Source organism: Thalassophryne amazonica, chromosome 5 (genome assembly GCF_902500255.1).
Source record: "Thalassophryne amazonica chromosome 5, fThaAma1.1, whole genome shotgun sequence".
In the NCBI taxonomy this organism is placed as follows: domain Eukaryota; kingdom Metazoa; phylum Chordata; class Actinopteri; order Batrachoidiformes; family Batrachoididae; genus Thalassophryne; species Thalassophryne amazonica.
The window spans coordinates 127,404,820-127,427,688 of NC_047107.1; the positions used below are offsets into that span (position 1 = coordinate 127,404,820).

The 22,869-nt window shown below is 43.0% G+C and overlaps 1 protein-coding gene across 1 annotated transcript in view; it reads left to right on the forward strand.

Annotated features, from left to right (window-relative positions):
• The window catches only part of top3b (DNA topoisomerase III beta), a 50,130-nt gene that overhangs the window by 17,413 nt on the left and 9,848 nt on the right, over positions 1–22,869 (forward strand). The window contains 12 exon segments of the mRNA XM_034171327.1: positions 88–162; positions 458–654; positions 788–973; positions 4,945–5,047; positions 5,715–5,805; positions 7,587–7,741; positions 7,828–7,933; positions 8,517–8,663; positions 13,700–13,873; positions 14,743–14,871; positions 15,843–15,992; positions 16,606–16,706. Coding sequence (XP_034027218.1) covers positions 88–162; positions 458–654; positions 788–973; positions 4,945–5,047; positions 5,715–5,805; positions 7,587–7,741; positions 7,828–7,933; positions 8,517–8,663; positions 13,700–13,873; positions 14,743–14,871; positions 15,843–15,992; positions 16,606–16,706 — 1,614 coding nt within the window.

Here is a 22,869-nt window from a genome sequence, read left to right on the forward strand (position 1 = left end):
TTAGCACTTGACAAAACAATAGTTTGTGGATATTGTGTAATATATAGACTCTTTGGATACTTGGCTAATTTCTGTTGGTGATGTCAGGTTGAAGCCAGAGGCTGTGATTATGTGGTTTTGTGGCTGGATTGTGATAAAGAAGGTGAAAACATCTGTTTTGAGGTAATTAAAACCTTTTTAATACTCAAAACCTGAAGTTGTTTTCGTTTTACAACTGAAATTACTGTGTGTAATTTAGTGAGTATTGTTGCCTTTAATGTCTTCAAAATTTGTCTTGTTCAGACGCTGGGTACAGGCTTTGTAGTGGTGACATAGATAAATACATGTTTACAAAGTGGAAGGAGACCTTATTTCTTTCTAGACAGTATTGACAGTAGTTGGGTTGTTTTCTGTAAACATATACATTCATATTTTTACCTTTCTACGTGTCTCATCCAGTATTTCTCTTTAATCCCAGGTGTTGGATGCAATTCAGCCTGTGATGAACAAGGTTGGAGCTGGGGAACGTTGCATCTACCGGGCAAAATTCAGTTCTATTACTGACACAGACATCTGGAATGCTATGAACCGCCTGGGAGAGCCAAACCGGAATGAGGCTCTGTCAGTGGATGCACGACAAGAGCTTGACCTACGTATTGGCTGTGCCTTCACTCGGTACACTGCTTCTGCCTGACAAGCTTCTTCAGATCAGTCGGATGCACCTTTGTATTAAGATTCCATTTGTTGGTGATCTCTGCTGTTCCTTAAACTGTAACACTCGCATGTTTGTGTACCAATCATGTTTCAGGTTTCAGACTAAGTATTTCCAAGGTAAATATGGCAATCTCGACTCCTCATTGATCTCGTTTGGACCTTGCCAGACCCCAACACTAGGCTTTTGTGTTGAGCGCCATGACAAGATCCAGTCCTTCAAACCTGAGAATTACTGGATCCTCCAGGCAAAGGTGTAGTTTCTAGTTTCATTAAATCTGGCGTAAATTAAACAGTAGTATAAAGTTTAATGTGATATCAGATTATTGGGGTACATACATTAAAAGAAGAAAAAGAAGTAAGTCCTATATCAGCCCTGAGTGCTGTTGGTGCCTGTGCTTATTAGCGCAGCAGATAACTGAAACAATCCTGCAAATGGTGATAAAGCATCAAATCGGCAGAAATACTCCTTAGACAATCCTCTTTTGAAAAAAACGATTGGCCACTTGACTTTTCAATTGGTGGTCAGGTTGGGGTCAGTTGAAGAATTACACAGAGGTCCAAAATTAAAAGATGCTCAATCATATTGAAAAATATTCCACATTATTTGCCTGATCATAAAAATTCCAAAAATGTATAGTTTAGATTATCTGTGACTGAATTCTATGGAGTTACGGGATAAAAACAGCAAGAATGGTAACAAAGGTCAGTTTAATTTTGTACAGGGGTCAAAAGTTGAAGTTTGCTCCAGTTTTGGTAAAAGTGATGCAAATTGTTGGTTGAGCTAATAGGATTAATAAATGGAATAGTTCTGACTGTGCTGAATGTTTGGTCTCCAAAGTAAAGATCAAGCAAGGTCTGCCTCTACTGGATTCTATGACATGTGGCATATGTTACCCTGTAACTTGATAAGTAAGGATGATATGTGGTCCAAACTATTCCTTTTTAAACCATGTTAACCTCAACTAGTAATTGCATCACTTTTTACCAAAATTGGAGCATCTTTTGACCCCCCTGTACAAACCGACACTGACCTTTGTCACAATTCTTGCTGCATTTATCCCATACTCCATAGAATTCAGTCACAAAGTCCAAACCATACCTTTTTGGAATCTTTATGATCAGGGCAAATAATGTGGCATAGGTTTCAATATGATTGACTCCTGTGTAATTCTTTGATTGACCTCTACCTGAATGCCAGCTGAAAATTCAAGTGGCCAATCGGTTTTTTCAAAAGAGGATTGTCTGAGGACTATTTCTGCCAAATTTGATGCTTTTATCACCATTTGCAGGATTCCGCTCTAAATATTTTCTTATCTGCTGCACTATATCCTTTCATTTTCTTTTCACCTTCCTTGTAGAGCACTGTGTGAAAAGGAGGTGTAGGTGTAGGCCCAGTCAGGCTACCTGGTTATATCCTTGGACAAGACACGTCGTCTGAATTGTTTCAGTTGAGCCAGCTGTAAAAGGGGAACCGGCCTTGACTGGGGAGGTATCACATGTTGGACTGGCATCCAATCCAGTGGGAGTCATAGATGCTCATCTGCGTTGCATTATGTTATCTATAAGCACTGACACCAGTGGGCCTCAGTGCCTATGTAGGACTTACTTCTTCTGACTGTCAAGGGGGAGGTGATGGTCTAGTGGTTAAAGCGTTGGGCTTGAGACTAGAGGATCCTCAGTTCAAATCCCAGCTTGACTGGAAAACACTAAGGGCCCTTGGGCAAGGTCCTCTAATCCCCTAGTTGCTCCTGGTGTGTAGTGAGCGCCTTGTATGGCAGCACCCTCACATCGGGGTGAATGTGAGCCATTATTGTAAAGTGCTTTGAGCGTCTGATGCAGATGGATATACACTCAACAAAAATATAAACGCAACACTTTTGGTTTTGCTCCCATTTTGTATGAGATGAACTCAAAGATCTAAAACTTTTTCCACATACACAATATCACCATTTCCCTCAAATATTGCTCACAAACCAGTCTAAATCTGTGATAGTGAGCACTTCTCCTTTGCTGAGATAATCCATCCCAACTCACAGGTGTGCCATATCAAGATGCTGATTAGACACCATGATTAGTGCACAGGTGTGCCTTAGACTGCCCACAATAAAAGGCCACTCTGAAAGGTGCAGTTTTATCACACAGCACAATGCCACAGATGTTGCTTTGAGGGAGCGTGAAACTGGCATGCTGACAGCAGGAATGTCAACCAGAGCTGTTGCTCGTGTATTGAATGTTCATTTCTCTACCATAAGCCGTCTCCAAAGGCGTTTCAGAGAATTTGGCAGTACATCCAACCAGCCTCACAACCGCAGACCACGTGTAACCACACCAGCCCAGGACCTCCACATCCAGCATGTTCACTTCCAAGATCGTCTGAGACCAGCCACTCAGACAGCTGCTGAAACAATCGGTTTGCATAACCAAAGAATTTCTGCACCAAACTGTCAGAAACCTTCTCAGGGAAGCTCATCTGCATGCTCGTCGTCCTCATCGGGGTCTCGACCTGACTCCAGTTCGTCGTCGTAACTGACTTGAGTGGGCAAATGCTCACATTCGCTGGCGTTTGGCACGTTGGAGAGGTGTTCTCTTCACGGATGAATCCTGGTTCCACCTCCAGGGCAGATGGCAGCGTGTGTGGCGTCGTGTGGGTGAGCGGTTTTCTGATGTCAATGTTGTGGATCGAGTGGCCCATGGTGGCGGTGGGGTTATGGTATGGGCAGGTGTATGTTATGGACAAAGAACACAGGTGCATTTTATTGATGGCATTTTGAATGCACAGAGATACTGTGACGAGATCCTGAGGCCCATTGTTGTGCCATACATCCAAGAACATCACCTCATGTTGCAGCAGGATAATGCACGGCCCCATGTGCAAGGATCTGTACACAATTCGTGGAAGCTGAAATGTCCCAGTCTTGCATGGCCGGCATTACTCACCGGACATGTCACCCATTGAGCATGTTTGGGATGCTCTGGACCGGCGTATACGACAGCGTGTACCAGTTCCTGCCAATATCCAGCAACTTCGCACAGCCATTGAAGAGGAGTGGACCAACATTCCACAGGCCACAACTGACAACCTGATCAACTCTATGCAAAGGAGATGTGTTGCACTGCATGAGGCAAATGGTGGTCACACCAGATACTGACTGGTATCCCCCCCCCCCAATAAAACAAAACTGCACCTTTCAGAGTGGCCTTTTTATTGTGGGGCAGTCTAAGGCACACCTGTGCACTAATCATGGTGTCTAATCAGCATCTTGATATGGCACACCTGTGAGGTGGGATGGATTATCTCAGTAAAGGAGAAGTGCTCACTATCACAGATTTAAACTGGTTTGTGAACAATATTTGAGGGAAATGGTGATATTGTGTATGTGGAAAAAGTTTTAGATCTTTGAGTTCATCTCATACAAAATGGGAGCAAAACCAAAAGTGTTGCGTTTATATTTTTGTTGAGTGTAAATGCAGTCCATTTAACTACTAAACTGTTCTGCCTAACAGTTTTGCTGGGTGACTTTATTAACAGTGTTCATTGTCTTTTACAATACATTTTCTCATCGTATAACAAAATAATTTTTTTTCATAACAAATAACCCAACACAGTTGGCTATTAATGCTTTAGGGTGAGTACTCATGGCCAGTTTGTGATGCAAGACTATCTGTTTTTGGTACAGTAAATAATCAGGTACCTAATCATGGCCTGATATCGGGTGTAAGTGGTGGAAAAAAGTAGCAGTGTGAGTCATCTGGGAAATTTTGAACATGTGTTAAAAAGATTTTCTGATGTCAAGATACATGATACATTGTTATCCAAAAAAGTGAATAGTCAGATGTAATATGTGCAAAGCGGGGATAATATTTAGTAAAAGTAGATGATTTGGACTTATGAGTACTTACGGTTCTCTGAGCAGAAGCCTCCTTCTGCTTCTCCTCTGCAACATAAATCCATGAAACGCATATTGCGCTTCTGAAGAGAAGTCAGTTTTGAGGTATTTACATGCATTTTAGCTTTGTGGGAAAGTGGGAATAATGTGGGAGTAGCATTGTGTGATATGTTTGTTATTAATGTATCAATTCATCCTCATGTTGCTGTAACAGTAAGTGTTGTCTTAAAGTATCTATTTCATTAACGCTTGAACACATGAGATAATAGAACTTACTGATCCTCAAGTGCAACTGCAGATTGGAGTATAACTATATACTTAATTTATATTGACATGTACACTTTGTTTTGGTCGGTGTTCAAAGGAAAGACAGTCTTCTCACACTTGACTGGAATCGGGTGAGAGTGTTTGACAGAGAGGTTGGACAGATGTTTGTCAACCATGGCCAAGACATCTCGAGAAGCCGGGTAAGTCCAAATACCTGCCCATGTACACAGTGTTCTCTTCACTATTTTGCCCGTACTGATTGAGCTCAATATCCTCTGTATTTTTAGGAAAGTCTGTTGAACATAATGGGGTTGTAAACTTTACAGTTTTTTTTTTTTTAATGACAGATCATAATCATTATGACCCCATTAGGGGATGCCACAGCAGTGATCCATCTATGTCTCAGTCTGTTCTCCACATCGTCCTCTGTCAGACCAACCACCTGCATGTCCTCTCTCACCACTTCCATAAAATCTCCTCTTTCCTCCCTCTTCTCCTTCTGCATGGCAGTGGCATCGTCAGCATCCTTCTCCTCATTTACCCTGCAACCTTCTTGTGTGTATGCCCGAACCATCCTAAACTGACCTCTTTATCTTCAAACCATCCTACCTGCTCATTTCCTCTGCTGTATTGTTTCCCTGTATTCCCTGAAGGATTTGTTTGCATGAACTACGTTTTTGCAGTGAAATAGCTGGAGATGCTGATTTGGCATTAAATCACAGTCTGCTATGACAGCTGATTTACCATGTGCTGCCTTTAAGGGATTTGTTTCCTGTATTGAACAACATTTAAGCCCCACACAGTGGCTTATGCAAAATGGATCTTTTGACTTGTGGTTATGAATATGTGTTTTTTCTGTGCCTACAGGTGGAGTCAGTAAGTAAGAAAGAAAAGACTAAGCAGAGACCTCAAGCCTTGAACACAGTGGAAATGTTGAGGGTGGCCAGCTCTGCTTTAGGTATGTTTGCATTAATGTCCTGCATGTAGCATAATGTCTGTTTTCTTTTCTGCATAAGTGCAAGACATGTTCAGGGATAGTGTGACAGCAGTGACATGCACAGTAGGAATGACAGACTCATTCAAGGTGGAGGTGGGATTACACCAAGGATCAGCTCTGAGTCCTTTCTTGTTTGCAGTGGTGATGGACAGGTTGATTGATTAGATCAGACTGAAGTCTCCATGGACTGTGATGTTTGCAGATGACATTGTGATCTGTAGTGAGAGTAGAGAGCAAGTTGAGTCGGGCCTGTAGAAGTGGAGATATGCTGTGGAGAGAAGGGGAATGAAAGTCAGTGGGAGCAAGACTGAGTACGTTTGTGAGTGAGAGGGAGCCCAGTGGAATAGTGCAGTTATAAGGAGTAGAAGTGGTGAAAGTAGATGAGTTTAAAGGTGGAGAATGGTGTCAGGAGTGATTTGTGACTGAAGAATATCTGCAAGATTGAAGGGGAAAGCTTACAAGACAATAGTGAGACCAGCTACGTTGGACGACTTAGACACGGTGGCACTAACAAAAAGAGAGGAGGCAGAGCTGGAGATGTTACGATTCTCTTAGGGAGTGACGAGAAGGAACATATAAGAGGGACAGCTCAGGTGGGACAGGATGGAAACAAAGGTACATAAGGCTTACAAATCTGCCAGATAAGAGAAGCTTGATGGTTCAGTGTTTTATATGTTATGCGCAAACTTTAAAGGACAAATCTTGCATGTCGAGGAAGCTGCTGAAGCAGGAACAGGATTGATGTAATATGGTCAAATTTCTTAGTCTTGTTCAGAAGCAAAGAAACAGCAGCATTTTGAACCTGTTTTAAAAAACTTTTATTGTTGCCACTGTTTATTTATTTATTGATTGATTGATTTTATGTCTGTACAGCGCTTTGGTCAACTTTGTTGTTTTTAAATGTGCTCTATAAATAAACTGGATTGGACTGGAACTGGACAGTAATCATGCATAACAGGGCAGAAAATAAGACATTACATCATAAGTACACATTAAATCATAAGTAGCAAGAATAATTATCCATGGAATGATGGGTTGACTCTTTTTAAAATGGCATCCATGAGAATTCCTGTAATATGTAAGTAAAAGGACAAGGAGGAGTCAAAAGTCACACTAACATTTTTAGTTGTTTTTTTTTTTTTTTTTTTTCCATCATTATGAATTGCTCACGTCTGGTAAAATTGTTAATTAGCCTCCCCGATGGCTGTGTTGGGCGGAGCAAGTGAGCACCTCAGTCTTGATTGAATTAATGCAGTAAATCATCTTAAAGGTGTTGCACAGCATCAGTCAGTGATAATGCTCTGATCTACAGGATCATGTGGAGTCATCGTTCCATCATCCATTATTGTTGTTTGTCCTTTCAGCTGCTCCCGTATGTTTGGGGTTATGACCACGGATACTGGCAGATATGCACCGGTATTTTGCACAAGTTTTATGCCAGATGCCCTCCCTGATGCAACTCCAGTTTTACCCAGAGAAATGCACTCAGTCCCTGGTGTTTCGAAGAGGTCTCCCATCCAAGTACTAACCAGGACCCACACTGCCTAGCGTCTGAGATCTGATGGGATCAGACTGACACAGACCAGACTGGCTGTGCTCCATCATCTATTATTATTATTTAAATGATCATATATTTGTTTCTTTCACTGGTGTCTGTGTGATATTGGTTTAAATCACATTTCCTTGTTTGTTGTGAGAATGACGGCACCAGTAAAACGTTTTGTGTTTTCTGGATATCTCAGGCATGGGTCCCCAGCATACCATGCAGATTGCAGAGCGCCTGTATACCCAAGGCTACATCAGCTACCCACGTACTGAGACAACTCAGTATCCAGAGAACTTTGACCTAAAGGGAACGCTGAAGCAGCAAACCAATAATCCCCTTTGGGCAGAAGAGGTGAAGCCCACCAGTACAAAAGAATACCCTAATGCCCTGAAGCATTTACTGGCGTTTCTTTGAAACAGGTTGTATCTCTCCATCAGGTTAAATCTCTGCTGTCAGCTGGACTGAATCGACCGAGGAAAGGTACAGATGCCGGAGACCATCCGCCTATTACGCCTATGCGTGCCGCATCAGAGGGAGAATTGGGTGCGTCATACAATACAACTCAAGTTCATTCACTTTATGATGTTTTTGAAAGACAATCAGTTGTGAGTCAGTCGATAGAGTTGTAGGCTAATGTTCTATGACACGTCCAAGGTGGCTGAGGTCTAAAAGTCTTTTTGTATCGCGTGAAGGATATACAACAAATTTGGCTTGTGTGTCCCTCTTCAAAGAAGTGAGTCTTTTTGGTCGGGGTCAAAATACAAACATGCTCTAATCCTGTTGACAATACCTTCTACATCTTGTCATGCAACAGTTTATAGTTACCCCCCTCTCTGACCTTTCATCACCACACTATGACCGGAAATGTGGAAAGGTCACATGCACCAGTAGTCAAAGGTCAAATTGACGTCAGATTGCCTGACTTGACCAATTTTGGTGTTTAATCATAGTTTTCTGATACTGCACATTCAACTAAACTATGTTAAGAAACCAGTATTACCCTTGACAGTTCAAACATTCATTTTGGTGACCATTTTAACGGTCCAGTGTCTTAAATTTTATTTGGTCTTCTTTACTGATAAATGCCCTCTAACTCAGGGTTTTACTCTTCTGTTTTTTTCCGTAGGTAGTGATGGCTGGCGGCTGTATGAATATATCACACGACATTTCATTGCCACTGTCAGTCAGGACTGCAAATACCTGCAGACAACTATTGAGTTCAACATTGGCACTGAGGCCTTCTCTTGCAGTGGGAAAACCCTAATATCACCAGGTAAACCTTGCCTTCTATATACATACGTAGATATGAATGAATGAATGTCTTTGTCATTGTGTTTGCAAGCACAATGAAATTAAAAGTGCAATCTCACATCAGGATGCATGTACACATAGTAAATAAACACTGAAATGATACTAAAATAACTACAGTAGTACTATGACTAAAACACTTCTAAATTCATCCTCACACAGTGTGGCAGTTGCATAACATAATTGTGCAGCAGTATTTAGTGGACAAATGGCTTTTGCAACAAAGCTATGTTTCAGTGACCTGTACCGTCTGCCTGATGGCAGCAGTTCAAACAGATGATGTCCAGGGTGGGAGGGGTCTCTGACTATTCTTTTTGCCTTCCTGAGGCAGCGATAAGTATACAGTTCCTCTAGTGAAGGCAAAGGACAGCCGGTGATCTTCTGGGCTGTGGTGACAACCCTCTGGAGCGCTTTCCTGTTTGCGACCGTGCAGCTGGAAAACAACACACAGACAGTAGGTCAGAATGCTCTCTACAGAGCAGCCATAGAAGGTCAACAGCAGTCTCTGTGGAAGGTGGTTGTTCCTGAGAACCCTCAGGAAATGGAGTCTTTGCTGCACCTTCTTGGTGGTAGCCATGGTGTTGGTGCTCCAAGTCAGGTTGTCCCTAAGGTGCACACCCAGAAACTGGAAGTCAGAGACCTTCTCCACACAATCCCCACCAATGACCAGTGGCTGTATGTTCATTTCCCTCCTCCTGCAGTCCACCAGCATCTCCTTTGTTTAAGATACCATGTAGTAGTGGAGTAATGTGGTTGACTTGTGATTTTTCTGTTATTAGTTTGAATTTAGATGAAATATTCAAATCTAACAGCAGACTTACGAGATTCTGGAACTTGAAAAGTTCATTACTGTTATGTGTTGGACGCAGGACGGAGAACCGACCAGCGTTTGAAGGACCCAGTATGAAATAAGCAGAGCACGGTACAAAGGATAACAAAATTTAATGACATAACAGTGATGTGAAAAATACAAACAAATAAGTGCGCGGTCTGGCGTGGTGGAATGCCCGTGTGCTCCCAGCAGCACTAACGGTCCGGAGCCAGAAACAGTTCGGACCCAAGGACCCTGCCGACACCCCCCAGGTGGCCGCGACAAACCGAGTCTGTGAAAGAAGAAACCATCATGTGAGTCCACACTCCACACACAGAGAGACCACTCAAAGGTGTACACAAACAGCAAACACTTCCTGGCTTAATCACTAATCAGCTTCCCACCCCGCAGGCATGGAACACCCAGTTAACATACTCAACTGCAGTGGAAGCTGATTAAATGACTAACATAACAGCTCAATATAATAAGGTGTGAGGGACACCACATTTACTGACTGTACTAATGTTAGTCACAAAACCTAACGTACCTCAGGAAGTGTGCTGACGAGCGTGAGACCTCACCCCCTCCTCTTTCACAGACCATGACATCAAACCTGGACGGTCTCTGCATCCATAATGATGAGATGGCTCTCAAGACGATGATCTCACCCGTCTGGTCACAAGGTCGAGTCTCTGGCCAAACATCACGGACCCAGCGGAAGCAGAGGTGGTACCGCGCCGGTAAGGCGGCAGCAGACGTTCAGAAGTTATCCGGATCAGTTGCGGGTGCTCTCCGCCCGGATGGTGCGTGTCTGAGAACCCATTATTGAATACTGATTTGAGCTCTCTTGCAGCCGTGTTCCTGTGTTGTGCCTTATCTGAGGGTCGTGGTGGAGTGTGACTAGCGACGGCTTCGCGTCACACTTCGACCGGATAAGAGGTTTAAACGGGAGCTGCATGAGTGGGTCTGTAATGGGTGAACGCGCACAGAGCTCTGTGACACGGGTCGCTGTGCTTCCTGTTGTTACAGTTGTAGCCCCGTTTCCCCGGGTAAAGATAGCTACTGCGTCTGTTGTGTCAGCTCCGGCGTAATTTAGTTGAAGCACATTTTGGTTTTCTTACACACAGCTGCGCACAGGAAAAGCAGCATGAGTTGTTTTTCTCTGTTACCAAAGGGGTTTTTATTTTTAGCACTTTGGCTCCCTCTGTTGGTGACTGAGACACATTACCGTTAATGCTCTTAAGGTGGAACAGGTGTGTTCCATTTGTTTGAGCTTAACGGTATAAGTCACTGATTAGTGTTGTGTTGGTTCATGTTTTGTGGGTGTTTTTTGAGTTGGTTTTTGTGTGGGATGTTTTACACTGTTTAGTGTTCTGGGGTCATGCCCTTGCAGGCTGTCTGGAGCATAAAAAGGACCCAGTTAACTTTATGTTAGTCTGTTAGTCTTTCTTTTTATTTCTTTTGGTTTCACCTCCCAGGGTTTGATGGGACGGTCCTCTGGGGGGTGATGGGGGGGTAATTGGGTTGTTTTTTCTTTTTTTTTGTTTTTGTTATGCCCTCTCTTCTCCTCTGGCTCCAGCCGTGTGAGCCGTACGTGTCGGCGTAGCTGGAGTGGTGCAGTTTGGTTATGCTGGGCGTTTCCCAGGTAACCTCAATCAATCAATCAATCAATCAACTTTTTTCTTGTATAGCGCCAAATCACAACAAACAGTTGTTCGTGTTGTTTTTTTTTTTTTTGTTGATTCTCTGTTCCACCTCCGGCTTCAGCGCGCCTTTGAGCCGTCTGCCATCGGCGTGGCTGAGGTTTGGGGCAGTGGAATATACCCGCAGCTGGTGGCTGGTTTGGAAGTCGGAGGGGTGGCGCCGTTTTGTGCCGTCTGCCATTACCGCTGTTCCACTCCTCCCGGTTAACTTCTGGGGTATAGTCATGGTTGGTGACGCTGGACGTGCTTCCAGTTTCCACTGCGCCGAGGGGGTGGGGTTGGGGTTGTTTTTTTGTTTTTTTTTTTCCTTTTGTTTTTCACCCAGTTTCCGCCCTCAGGGTGTGACTGTGGTGTCCTCTGGGGGGGAAAGGGCTGTGGGTCCATCTAGCCATAGACGGCCGGGGCTGGGTCCGTTGGTCATGAGGGGGGGGCGTCTCCTGGGGTTGATGGAACGGTCCTCTGGGAGGCGCTGGGAGTCCCCGTGGGTGACTTTGGATCCCAGAGGGACCTCGGCTCTGGTTATTACTCCTGGAGCTGGCGGGATGTCCTCTGGGGGGTGTTGGTCCCTACATGTCGTCGGGGGGGGGGGGGGGGGGGTGTTAGCGTTTTTTATTTGTAAGCTTAAGTTTGGGTTGTTTTTCTTTTCTCCTCTTCCCGGGGTTTGATGGGACGGTCCTCTGGGAGGGGGGGGGGTGGTTTGGTTGTTTGTGTTTGTCTTTTTTGTTTTATGACTAATCAGACTGTAAACATGGTTGGACAAAGGCTGACCGCACAGGTTCAAGAACTCCTGGCCACACCTGTGCAAATTGACTGACAGAAACAAAGGCAAAGATGCAGTCAGAGGAGAAGACGTCAACCGTTCTGTTAGATGAAGATTCTGTTGGAAGATGAATGCAGATACGGTTTCCAGCCATGGTCCCTGGAGGGGGGTGTTTCTCCTGGGCCAGGTTTGTGTGGTCGCCGGGAGGCTTCCCGTGAGGGTGGGGTGCTGTTGTATGGCTGGGGGTGCCTGGCTGTCTTCTGTTTCTGTCTTTTGTTTTTCCTTCCAGGTGGCACGCGTTTAGGACTGAGTGGCTGTGTGGCTGAGTTATCAGGACCTCACCCTGATCACCTGAGGCTGATCATGTGCAGCTCGTCAGGACTCACAGCTGTGGTGCATCTATATGGATTGGAGCATGGTGGCATTTAAGTCTGGAGTACACAGTGTGTATTTGCCAGAGACTCGATCTTGTGACCAGACGGGTGAGATCGTCGTCTTGAGAGCCATCTCATCATTGTGGATGCAGAGACCGTCCAGGTTTGATGTCATGGTCTGTGAAAGAGGAGGGGGTGAGGTCTCACGCTCGTCAGCACACTTCCTGAGGTACGTTAGGGTTTGTGACTAACATTAGTACAGTCAGTAAATGTGGTGTCCCTCACACCTTATTATATTGAGCTGTTATGTTAGTCGTTTAATCAGCTTCCACTGCAGTTGAGTATGTGAACTGGGTGTTCCATGCCTGCAGGGTGGGAAGCTGATTAGTGATTAAGCCAGGAAGTGTTTGCTGTTTGTGTACACCTTTGAGTGGTCTCTCTGTGTGTGGAGTGTGGACTCACATGATGGTTTCTTCTTTCACAGACTCGGTTTGTCGCGGCCACCTGGGGGGTGTCGGCGGGGTCCTTGGGTCCGAACTGTTTCTGGCTCCGGACCGTTAGTGCTGCTAGGAGCACACGGGCATTCCACCACGCCAGACCGCGCACTTATTTGTTTGTATTTTTCACATCACTGTTATGTCATTAAATTTTGTTATCCTTTGTACCGTGCTCTGCTTATTTCATACTGGGTCCTTCAAACGCTGGTCGGTTCTCCGTCCTGCGTCCAACACATAACAATTTCAGTGCAAAGGCACAAATATGGTGATGCAGTTTCATTGTAACGTAATGCAACATGTGTGCCACAAGCATCATTGCTCAAATATTTTCTGCTTTAAAGAGTCAAAAATGATCCCATAAGATGATGGATTTGCTCTGATGTATCTCTGGGTAGCAACAGAGTACCTTCTTTGTCTTGTTGGGGATCTTCCTCAAACTCTTCCGGCTCATGGTGACATCATTCCACAAAATGTCAAGTTTCTTTTCCCTAGTTTCTTTTACCTGTTGTTTCAATTAAGTATTTTCTTCTTTATTGGCTTAGAATGCCATCATGGATGACACGGGTATTGCAGCTTGTGGCCTTGTCACATTAATTGCAGAAGATTCTTACACAGTATAGTTAAAGCAAATACACTGTATATGTAATGTCAAATGTGGCCGCCATGAATGTGGTGTTTGAACTCTGTGCAACTTCACTGGCTAAAACTGATCCAAACAACAACGCAACCCTGCATCCTGAGACATCCTGAGACTGCAGAGCACGAGAAGGCACATGGGGCTTAATAAATTCTTCAAGATAGGTATGCACAAGACCTTTTAGGGCCTTATTTACTGTGTGTATATTGCTTTTCGCAGGTTACACTGAAGTGATGCCATGGCAGGGCATCCCACTGGAAGAGGCCATGCCAGGCTGTGAGCGTGGAGACACCTTCACGGTAGATGAGATTAAACTGGTGGAGAAGCAGACCAGCCCTCCAGACTACCTCACCGAGGCTGAGCTCATCACTCTGATGGAGAAACATGGCATTGGTACATTTCAGCTGTCTTTAGGATTCATGGTATAGGTGTCAGTGTTTTAAAAATTTGATATTATAGTCAGCAAAATGTATATGTCTTGGTAGTTTTTGACATTCCATTTGCTCCGTCTGACTGGTTGTCTGAAAGGTCACTGCAATAATGTCACTGCCCCCTGTGCTCCAGCAATATAAAAAAATTCAAGTCCCTAACTGCGATCTACTATTTTGGGAATGTACTCGCCAGCCTTCATAGCAGCCCATCTGCCACAGGCTGAATCAAAGCTGGCCTTACGCAGGTGGAAAGGTGGCGTAACGGCTGTAATCTCAACGTTAACTTCACAAGTGACACGGTAACTGTGCGTTAATCTGAAATGTGCTGGTGAGAACCATAGATGCAAGAACCTTCTCCATCTTTACTGATGAGCAACATGCAGCTGTTGGTGTTACTTTTACCCAAAATATGGCCATCAGGTATTGCGAAGACTTTCTATCCATCCATCCGTCCATCTGTCTGTGTTCAGCATAACTCCAGTCCTCTTACAGCCAGGGTCTTCAAAATTCACAGGGAGCATTCTTGGGACATTGACCTAGTTTAAGAGGTCAGAAGGTCATATTCTGTTTCCTATTTTTTTTTGCTCATACAGCTGAGGGTATTTTAGCATTGTGTTATATTTTTATTATTATCATGAAGTACTGTAATGTGTAATGGACAGGATTTTTACCAATGACAACTTCAAATTATTCTTAACAAACACGTCTCCCAAACCTTCTGGTATGGGGGTACATTGATTTCAGTAAGAATTTGCCTGAACGGCCTGAATTTTAATCCACCATGAAGGGGCTTTGCAAAGCTCTAATTAAGCTCATTCCTCCGTCCTGTAGGTACCGATGCCAGTATCCCCGTCCACATCAACAACATCTGCCAGAGGAACTATGTGACGGTGGAGAATGGGCGCAAGTTGAAGCCCACCAACCTGGGCATTGTCCTGGTACATGGCTACTACAAAATAGGTTATTTGTCTTTTTATTATTTTATTTAGATTCATGTGTGTTAGTGTAATTAGTGCTTATTCAATCCATTACTGGTTTTCAGAAAATATCTGCGTCTTGATGGCACCCGGTGTTTAAATGTTTCAGCTAAGGTCAATTGACCATATGGCCTGTACTTTGAAAACTCAAAGTATTTGATGGTGCTGAAAAATGGCTGCTTCTGTGTTATTAATGATGGCTTATATTCAGTTAAAAGAAGACCATTTATTGAGTCTTTTAGCCATTTGGACTGAGCTGTACCTCCCTCACACCTCCTTGTGGACAAGATGCAGATCCACAGTCTGATCGGATCGTCTTCAGAGTGTATATGGACATTCTCCCCATCAAGTTTTCAAGTGATTATGACTTGAAAACTTGGGGAGGTGATGGTCGAGTGCAGGGGTCATCAACCCTGTTCCTGGAGAGCAGCTGCCCTGCATGTTTTCCACATCTACCTACTTAAGTCACACCTGATACAGTTAATTATCTGGGAGTGCAATCGGGAGAGTTGGACAGGCATTATTGTAAAGCACTTTGAACATCTGATGCAGATGGAAAAGTGCGATATAAACGCAGTCCATTTACCATTTACTTTGACCTTGCTGTAACTTTTGTGACCTCAGCAGAGGTCTTACATTCTTTGAAATGAATTACCACACCTATAATTCATCATTGCATCTGGCGTACAAAATTGTGCCAGAATCAACATGCAGGTCCACCTTGGATGTGCTGTGGTGACCCCGAGTGCAAACAAGGGAGCAGCTGAAGGGACTTACTATCATTCTTGCTAAACCAGATTTTGGGATTGGCTGTACTGTAGTAAGGAAATCTTTCACGTCTAACACGTGGTGTATTTTAGGTGTTTGTGCATGCGTGAGAGACATAATTTGTGAAATGGCCCATTCTGTTGTTCTCTAACCAACTTGCACGTGTGTTAATTGGATCTTGTGCAGACGCTGAGCTGGTGCTGCCCACCATACGCAGTGCTGTGGAGAAGCAGCTAAACCTCATTGCACTGGGCAAGGCCAACTTCCAACAGGTCCTGCAGCATGCACTGGATATTTTCAAGAGGAAGTTCCACTATTTTGTGGATTCTATTGCTGGTAGGTTTAGAGTCAGACACAGACAGTTGTACTGTTAAAAAGAAATGGGTGGGGAATGTTGTTTGGGGTGATCCTTAACACTTAAAGTTCTTATGAAGCACCTGTTTTGTTGAGCCCTTGCTTTAAATATCATTTCATTTTGTATTTATATATTTATATAGCACCAAATCACAACAAAGTTGCGTCAAGGCGCTTCACACAAGTAAGGTCTAATCAACCAACCAACTGTAGCAACAAAAAGAAATGTTTGTTGTTTTTTTTTTCCCCTCCATTGCTTTTAGAAAATGCTGCATTACATTTTTTCTTTGCAGTATCCATTTATGTAATAATTCTTGTGAAACAGAAATTTGACTAAATGTGTAGATATTTGACACTATGCATTGTGAGGAAGGGTAAGGTCATGGGCTGGATGGGTGGGTGCAGGTTGTTTTTTTGTTTTGTTTTTTTACTTTTCTTTGAGAAAAATATATCATATCAGGTGCATTTTTTCCACTTTACAGTTTTGGATTAAGAATCATGATCCTGCAGCCTTCTGGGCCATATATCTGACAGTCTCCACTTAAAGTGTCTTTCAATCATGCACACCTACAGTTTTTTCTCTGGTGTTTTCTAGGCATGGATGAGTTGATGGAGGTGTCCTTTTCACCCATTGCTGCCACTGGAAAGCCTCTGTCTCGTTGTGGCAAATGTCATCGCTTCATGAAGTACATCCAGGTCAGTGCCAGAGTCTGACCATCTATCACTCTCTACTGTGTCCACTCATCTTTGAACATAATCTGGCTCCGACCAATCTGGCATTAAGGTGGGGTTTCCACCTTCACAGTTTATGGTATTAGCACAACATGTGGAATCGTTTAGTACATCACAAATGTCTTTTAACATTATATTATAGTTTAGTTTACCCATATTTAAGTTATTGCGATATTGTATGGGGAAGTACCTTTGCAACTTATATAAACAAAATATTTCTTCTACAGAAAAAAAATTTGTTCGAATAGCTACTTGTTCGAAACCTTGTGCTCCAAGTGCACCTCTGTTTTTTAAATTGCAGCTCTTGAATATCTTCCATATAAATATTTGGTCCTGACCTGTACTTTTGTTTTCAGAGCTCTCTATGATATTAAGTGGCCTTCCTTCATCAAATATTATTTTGTGCATAACCATCAAATTCATAATTATCCGACCAGGCAGGTTGCACATTTGCATTTATTTTTGCATAGAGCGACTCCTTATCAGCATCACATCAGATATCATGGTGTGAAATCTTGGAATGATATGGTTCATCTTGTAAATCCATCCATCACTTTATATAGACATAAAAGTGGACTAAAAGCAGTGATCCTGCAGGAGTATTTACATTGACTTGTTTATATTATTCTGGATAAATTGGTGTAATACTGTTGTATATGGCTGTGCTTTGCTTTTGTTCGGCAGTGGGTTTTCAATAAGCCCTTTTGGCTTCCACCACTCCCTTGCACATTATTTATATTGTATCTTTTTTTTCTCTCTCTCTTTTATTGTTTTATGTTTATATATCATTTTTTATGAGTTTTATTTTTGTACTAAATAAACAAATCATATCAGTCAGTTGACGTAAGACCTGGTGTGTCCTGCTGACATGTTAATGATGTCGAGCACCATGTCATACCATGTCCTGATGTTGTTGTCAGGTGCTAGGAGGGTACACAATACACTGGGACTTTTTTTTGGTAGGTTACCGGCCGATAGGTTGCTAGCCCTGTGTCATGGCGCGGCGTCCGTCACCGTCGTCCATTATTGTCTAAAAAATTATATAAACAGCCAGTTTGGGTATTTGGACCCAATTTTCTCAAAAACTGTCTAATAACTTTTCTTTTAATTTGACAAGGGCACAGTATTGGTCATTGGCATTGTTCCCATCCCGAAATTATTTGTGTAGATTTGTTCGTTTGGAAGTGGCAGCAATTTTTATGTCGAAAATGGCCATTTTGCCTTAAAATGCTCACAAATCTTTCCACCATGTTGACATGTCGGGTCACATTGTGACAACGGGTTTGAGTGGCTTATTTTTATTGTGGTGGTTGCAAGACAGCATCTTGCTGAGTCATGGGTATTCTGTGCAAGAAGTGAAATATAATTTCAATTTATTTTACACAGTGCCAAATCAACATAAGTCAACCTTTCCCACAACCCGAGCAAGCAAATGGTAAATGGTAAATGGACTGCATTTATATAGCGCTTTTCCATCTGCATCAGATGCTCAAAGCCCTTTACAATAATGCCTCACATTCACCCCGATGTCAGGGTGCTGCCATACAAGGCGCTTACTACACACTGGGAGCAAAAGACCTTGCCCAAGGGCCCTTAGTGATTTTCCAGTCAGGCGGGGATTTGAACCCAGGATCTTCTGGTCTCAAGCCCAACACCTTAACCACTAGACCATCACCTCCCCCAAGCAACTCGGTGACAGCGAGAAGGAACAAGTCACGCAGAGGTTTTTGATTACAGGAAGAAACCTCAAGGAAATAAGTTCTTCCTGCTTCTCCATTTTTCACTTGGGGTTGCCACAGCAACTGCAGGTCCAAAATCAGTCATGATCATCTCTGATGATCAAACATGATCGTTTTCCCATTACACACCTTTGGAAACAGCTTAACGCCCCAACTGCAGCGTCATTTTTTTCATGCAGTACCGTAATGGGCCGTTACGCTGTTATAATGCTGGTGAGAACCCTGGTGATCACCTTTGTGTGGCGAAGAATGTATGATAATTCAAAAATTATTCCCCCATCACACATAGCCAAAATCACGCAGAATGGCATCAGAATGACGAATCAGCGCACATCCAAAAAGTGTCAGATTTCAGTTCCAAAACATTCTGACAGCCATCTGTGGAAGTCCACACAGGTGGTCAAAATCAGCTGGCGGCCCCGAGTGTGATGCACATGTTCAAAACCCTCCGGGCACCGTTGAGATGGGACACCTATCCGACGGTAGTTCATGTGCAATCTGAGGACCATCTGACCACAATTTTCAGTTCTGTGCAAAGGTTTGGGCACCCCTGATAATTTTCATGATTTTCCTTTAGAAATCATTGGTTGTCTGGATCAGAAATTTCAAGATTCAAACAACTTTATTGATCTCTAAAAGGGTAATTCATTCTTTAGACCCGATTACCTCAGACAAAAATACAGCAATTAATCCACAGTTATTACTAGTTGAACGTAATAATGGGACACATCAGAATTTAACAAAAAAAAGCACATATATATTTGATTGTTTATGTACGCTAAACTTTGAAACAGTCCATCATCCGAATTGAGGCAATGAGGGTGTAGGTGGACACAGCAGTGTGCCGTGCCGCCAAGCTTGGGGGTGAGGTATTTCAGTTAAATATATCATATAGCAGACAAACACACTGATACTTGAGAAGTGAAATGAAGTTTCTAGTATTTACAGAAAGTGTGCAATAATTATTTAAACAAAATTTGGCAGGTGCATAAATTTGGGCACCCTTGTCATTTTATTGACTTGAATACATTTAGTACTAATTATTGGAACACAAAATTGATTTGGTAAGCTCATTGACCCTTGATCTCCTTACATAGGTGAATCCAATTATGAGAAAGGGTATTTAAGGTGGTCATTTGTAAATGTTTCTCCTCTTTGCATCTCTTCTAATGAGTGGCAACACGGGAGCCTCTAAACAACTCTCAAATAACATGAAAACAAAGATTGTTCAACATCATGGTTTAGGGGAAGGATACAAAAAGCTATCGCAGAGATTTCAGCTGTCAGTTTCCACTGTGAGGAACATAGTGAGGAAATGGAAGACTGCAGGCACAGTACTAGTTAAGGCCCGAAGTGGCAGGCCAAGAAAAATCTCAGATAAGATGAAGTGAAGGATGGTGAGAACAGTCATAGTCAACCCACAGACCTGCTCCAAAGACCTACAACATGATCTTGCTGCAGATAGTGTCTCTGTGCTTCGTTCAACTATACAGCGCACTTTGCACAAAGAGATGCTGTATGATGATGATTCCAAGAAAAACATTTGCTACCTACAGTAAAATTTGGAGGTGGTTCCATCATGCTGTGGGGCCAGTGCAGGTACTGGGAATCTTGTTAAAGTTGAGGGTCACATGGATTCCAGACAATATCAGCAGATTTTTGAGAACAATGTTCATGAATCAGTGACAGAGTTGGAGTTGTGCCCTTGTTGGATCGTTCAACAAGACAACGACCCTAAACACTACTCAAAATTTACTAAGGCATTCATGCAGAGGAACAAGTACAACATTCTGGAATGACCATGTCAGTCCCCAGACCCGAATATTATTGAAAATCTGTGGTGTGATTTGGGGTGCCCAAATTTATGCACCTGCCTAATTTTGTTTAAAGAATTATTGCTTTCTGTAAATCCTATAAACTTCATTTTACTTTTCAGATATCAGCGTTTGTCTGCTATATGATATATTCAACTGAAATTGCTAATCCAAAGAACCAGTGATTTATAAAGGAAAATCATGGAAATCATCGGGGGTGCCCAAACTTTACATATAACCGTATATATTCTGATGGTGGCAAAATGGGATCCGAAGGGATTTGAGTGCATACGAGGGAACCTCGAGATGAATCTGGCATGGCAAAGCCTGCCGGTATGACCTGCACATACCACGTATAATAATGGGCCACGTAAATATTGTGAACTATTGGCTCCATCACAACTGTATAAAACACGAGCAGTTGCTCCAGGAGTGTTTCACAGCGTGGACGTGGACATGGAGCCGGACCGCAGCCTGTGGTTAAAATCCTCTCACCCAAAATAAAAAAATAAATCACATGTGATAATCCAACCATCGCAGTGTCCAGAGTTGTGTTGTGCTGAAATGAGCAAAAAAGAAATTAACGTTCCCTAGAAAGGCTCCATCTAATGCAGGGACAGCATGACACACTACCAGCGAAGCTGTCCAGTGGCACTAAAGCGCACGCACCCCGCGGCTCATGCAGCGTTATGCATACACACACACACGTACACACACACACAAACATGGCTGAGTGATAATTGCAGCCCCATGCGTGTGTGCAGAATGCACATATGCCATGCACACACGTGCGCTGCACACTTGTGCACGTGCACGAGAGAAACACAGCTCACCAAATCCCGTGTTTGCCATCCAGACATTTGGACATCTGGCAGTCTGCAGCGCCTTTTATCTGTCTGCGTCTGACTGCAGTCTGTGTCATCGACCTGTTGTCTACATGCGCTTTGGATGCCATTGTGCAGGTGTGGATGAGGTGATCCAGATGCGTTCTGACACGGCCGAATGCTCCTCTTTTCCTCCCGACTGCGTCGGATTATGGCAGTATTTGTGGTGTCTGGAATGGTTCCTGCACATTCTTGCTATGTGTGACAGGGACTTTAGCTCATAGTTTTAGACATAATTTTGTGGAAAGATGTTCCTTGGGTCAGTTGTTATTTCTATCTTTCTCCAGTTTAGATAAGGTCACTGTCCATATGTTGCACAGGGATGATAGAAACAGTTGGCAGAGTCATTGTTTCTCTGGCAGAGATCTGCATTTACCTTGCAGATGGCATATGACCACTTTGCAGAACAGGCTGGAAAGTGAGTTTTTAAACTTAAAATTGTTGGGAACTATTAAATGCAATGACCATTTCTGCCTGATGACAGAATCACTTTAAAATCCATGAATGAATCACAAGGCTGTGCATCTATCAGTCTTTGTCATTGCAGTGGTTTTCATGTGAATTTTAAGTGGTGTGCTCACTGGACGCTGCTAAGCAGAGCTCGAGGTCACCCTCAAGTGAAGTCCTCTGGCTGCTGTGGGGGACGAGTACCTCACATGTTGGTTTGCGCCATGAGCATGATGGAAACTACAGGACACAGTAAAACTTTTTCTTTGGTCTCAGCTCTGATAAATTGGTGTACCGGTTTTAACACTGTATGAAAACAGTGTTAACATTGGACATAGACACTTCTGACATGAAACCAAATCCCTCTTAAGAGTTGGAACTTTATGTTGTTGTGTGTACACCTGGAATCAGGATACATACATTTGACAGGAAAGATGGACTGTAAAAGCATTTAGGTGGTAGTGACCTTCAGAATTCTGTTGTGTTGACTTGCTAAAGCCACCTTGACACTTGCAGGAATTTGAACCCCACACTGGCACGTGATCTTGCGTGCCAATGAGTAAACTCATTGTAAACTGTATGTGGCTGTGTGCAAAGAAAATTTTGAAATGTTCAAAATTTCTGGCACGCATTAATTTTGTGCCACTTGCGTGAACTAGTCGTGACCTTTGCACAACCTATTTGAAAACAATGTGTGTCACTGCGCGCAGCGCATCTGAACCTGAAATTAGATGATGAAGAGATGTTACATCTGTAATAAACACAACTTTACAGATACTTTATCAAACTCACATGAAGGAATGAAAATGCAACTGTTTTACCAATCCATGAAGATTTACCTTTGAGACAAGATTCCACATGTGTTCTCCACCACATGACGCGCATGAGACAACCTGCAGCTGTAGATAATTTCTCTGTGATTCTGGAAGCGATAAGAGAATGGTTTCATCAGCCAAGTTGAATGAATGAATGAATGAATGAATGAATGAATGAAAACTGTTTATTTCGAACATTTGATACAACAACAATTACAAGATAGATCAGTAAAGACAACAACAAAAAAGTTCCTACTGTGTACCCAACATGTCCGAAAAGGGGTAGGGTGAAGCATCAGCTTATTTATCCCTACCCCTTCTTCCCCACAACCAGTAATACCCTTTGCCACATATACACATAAATTCCTACACACCTAAACCGATATCAATATATATATATATATATATATACATATATATACACATAC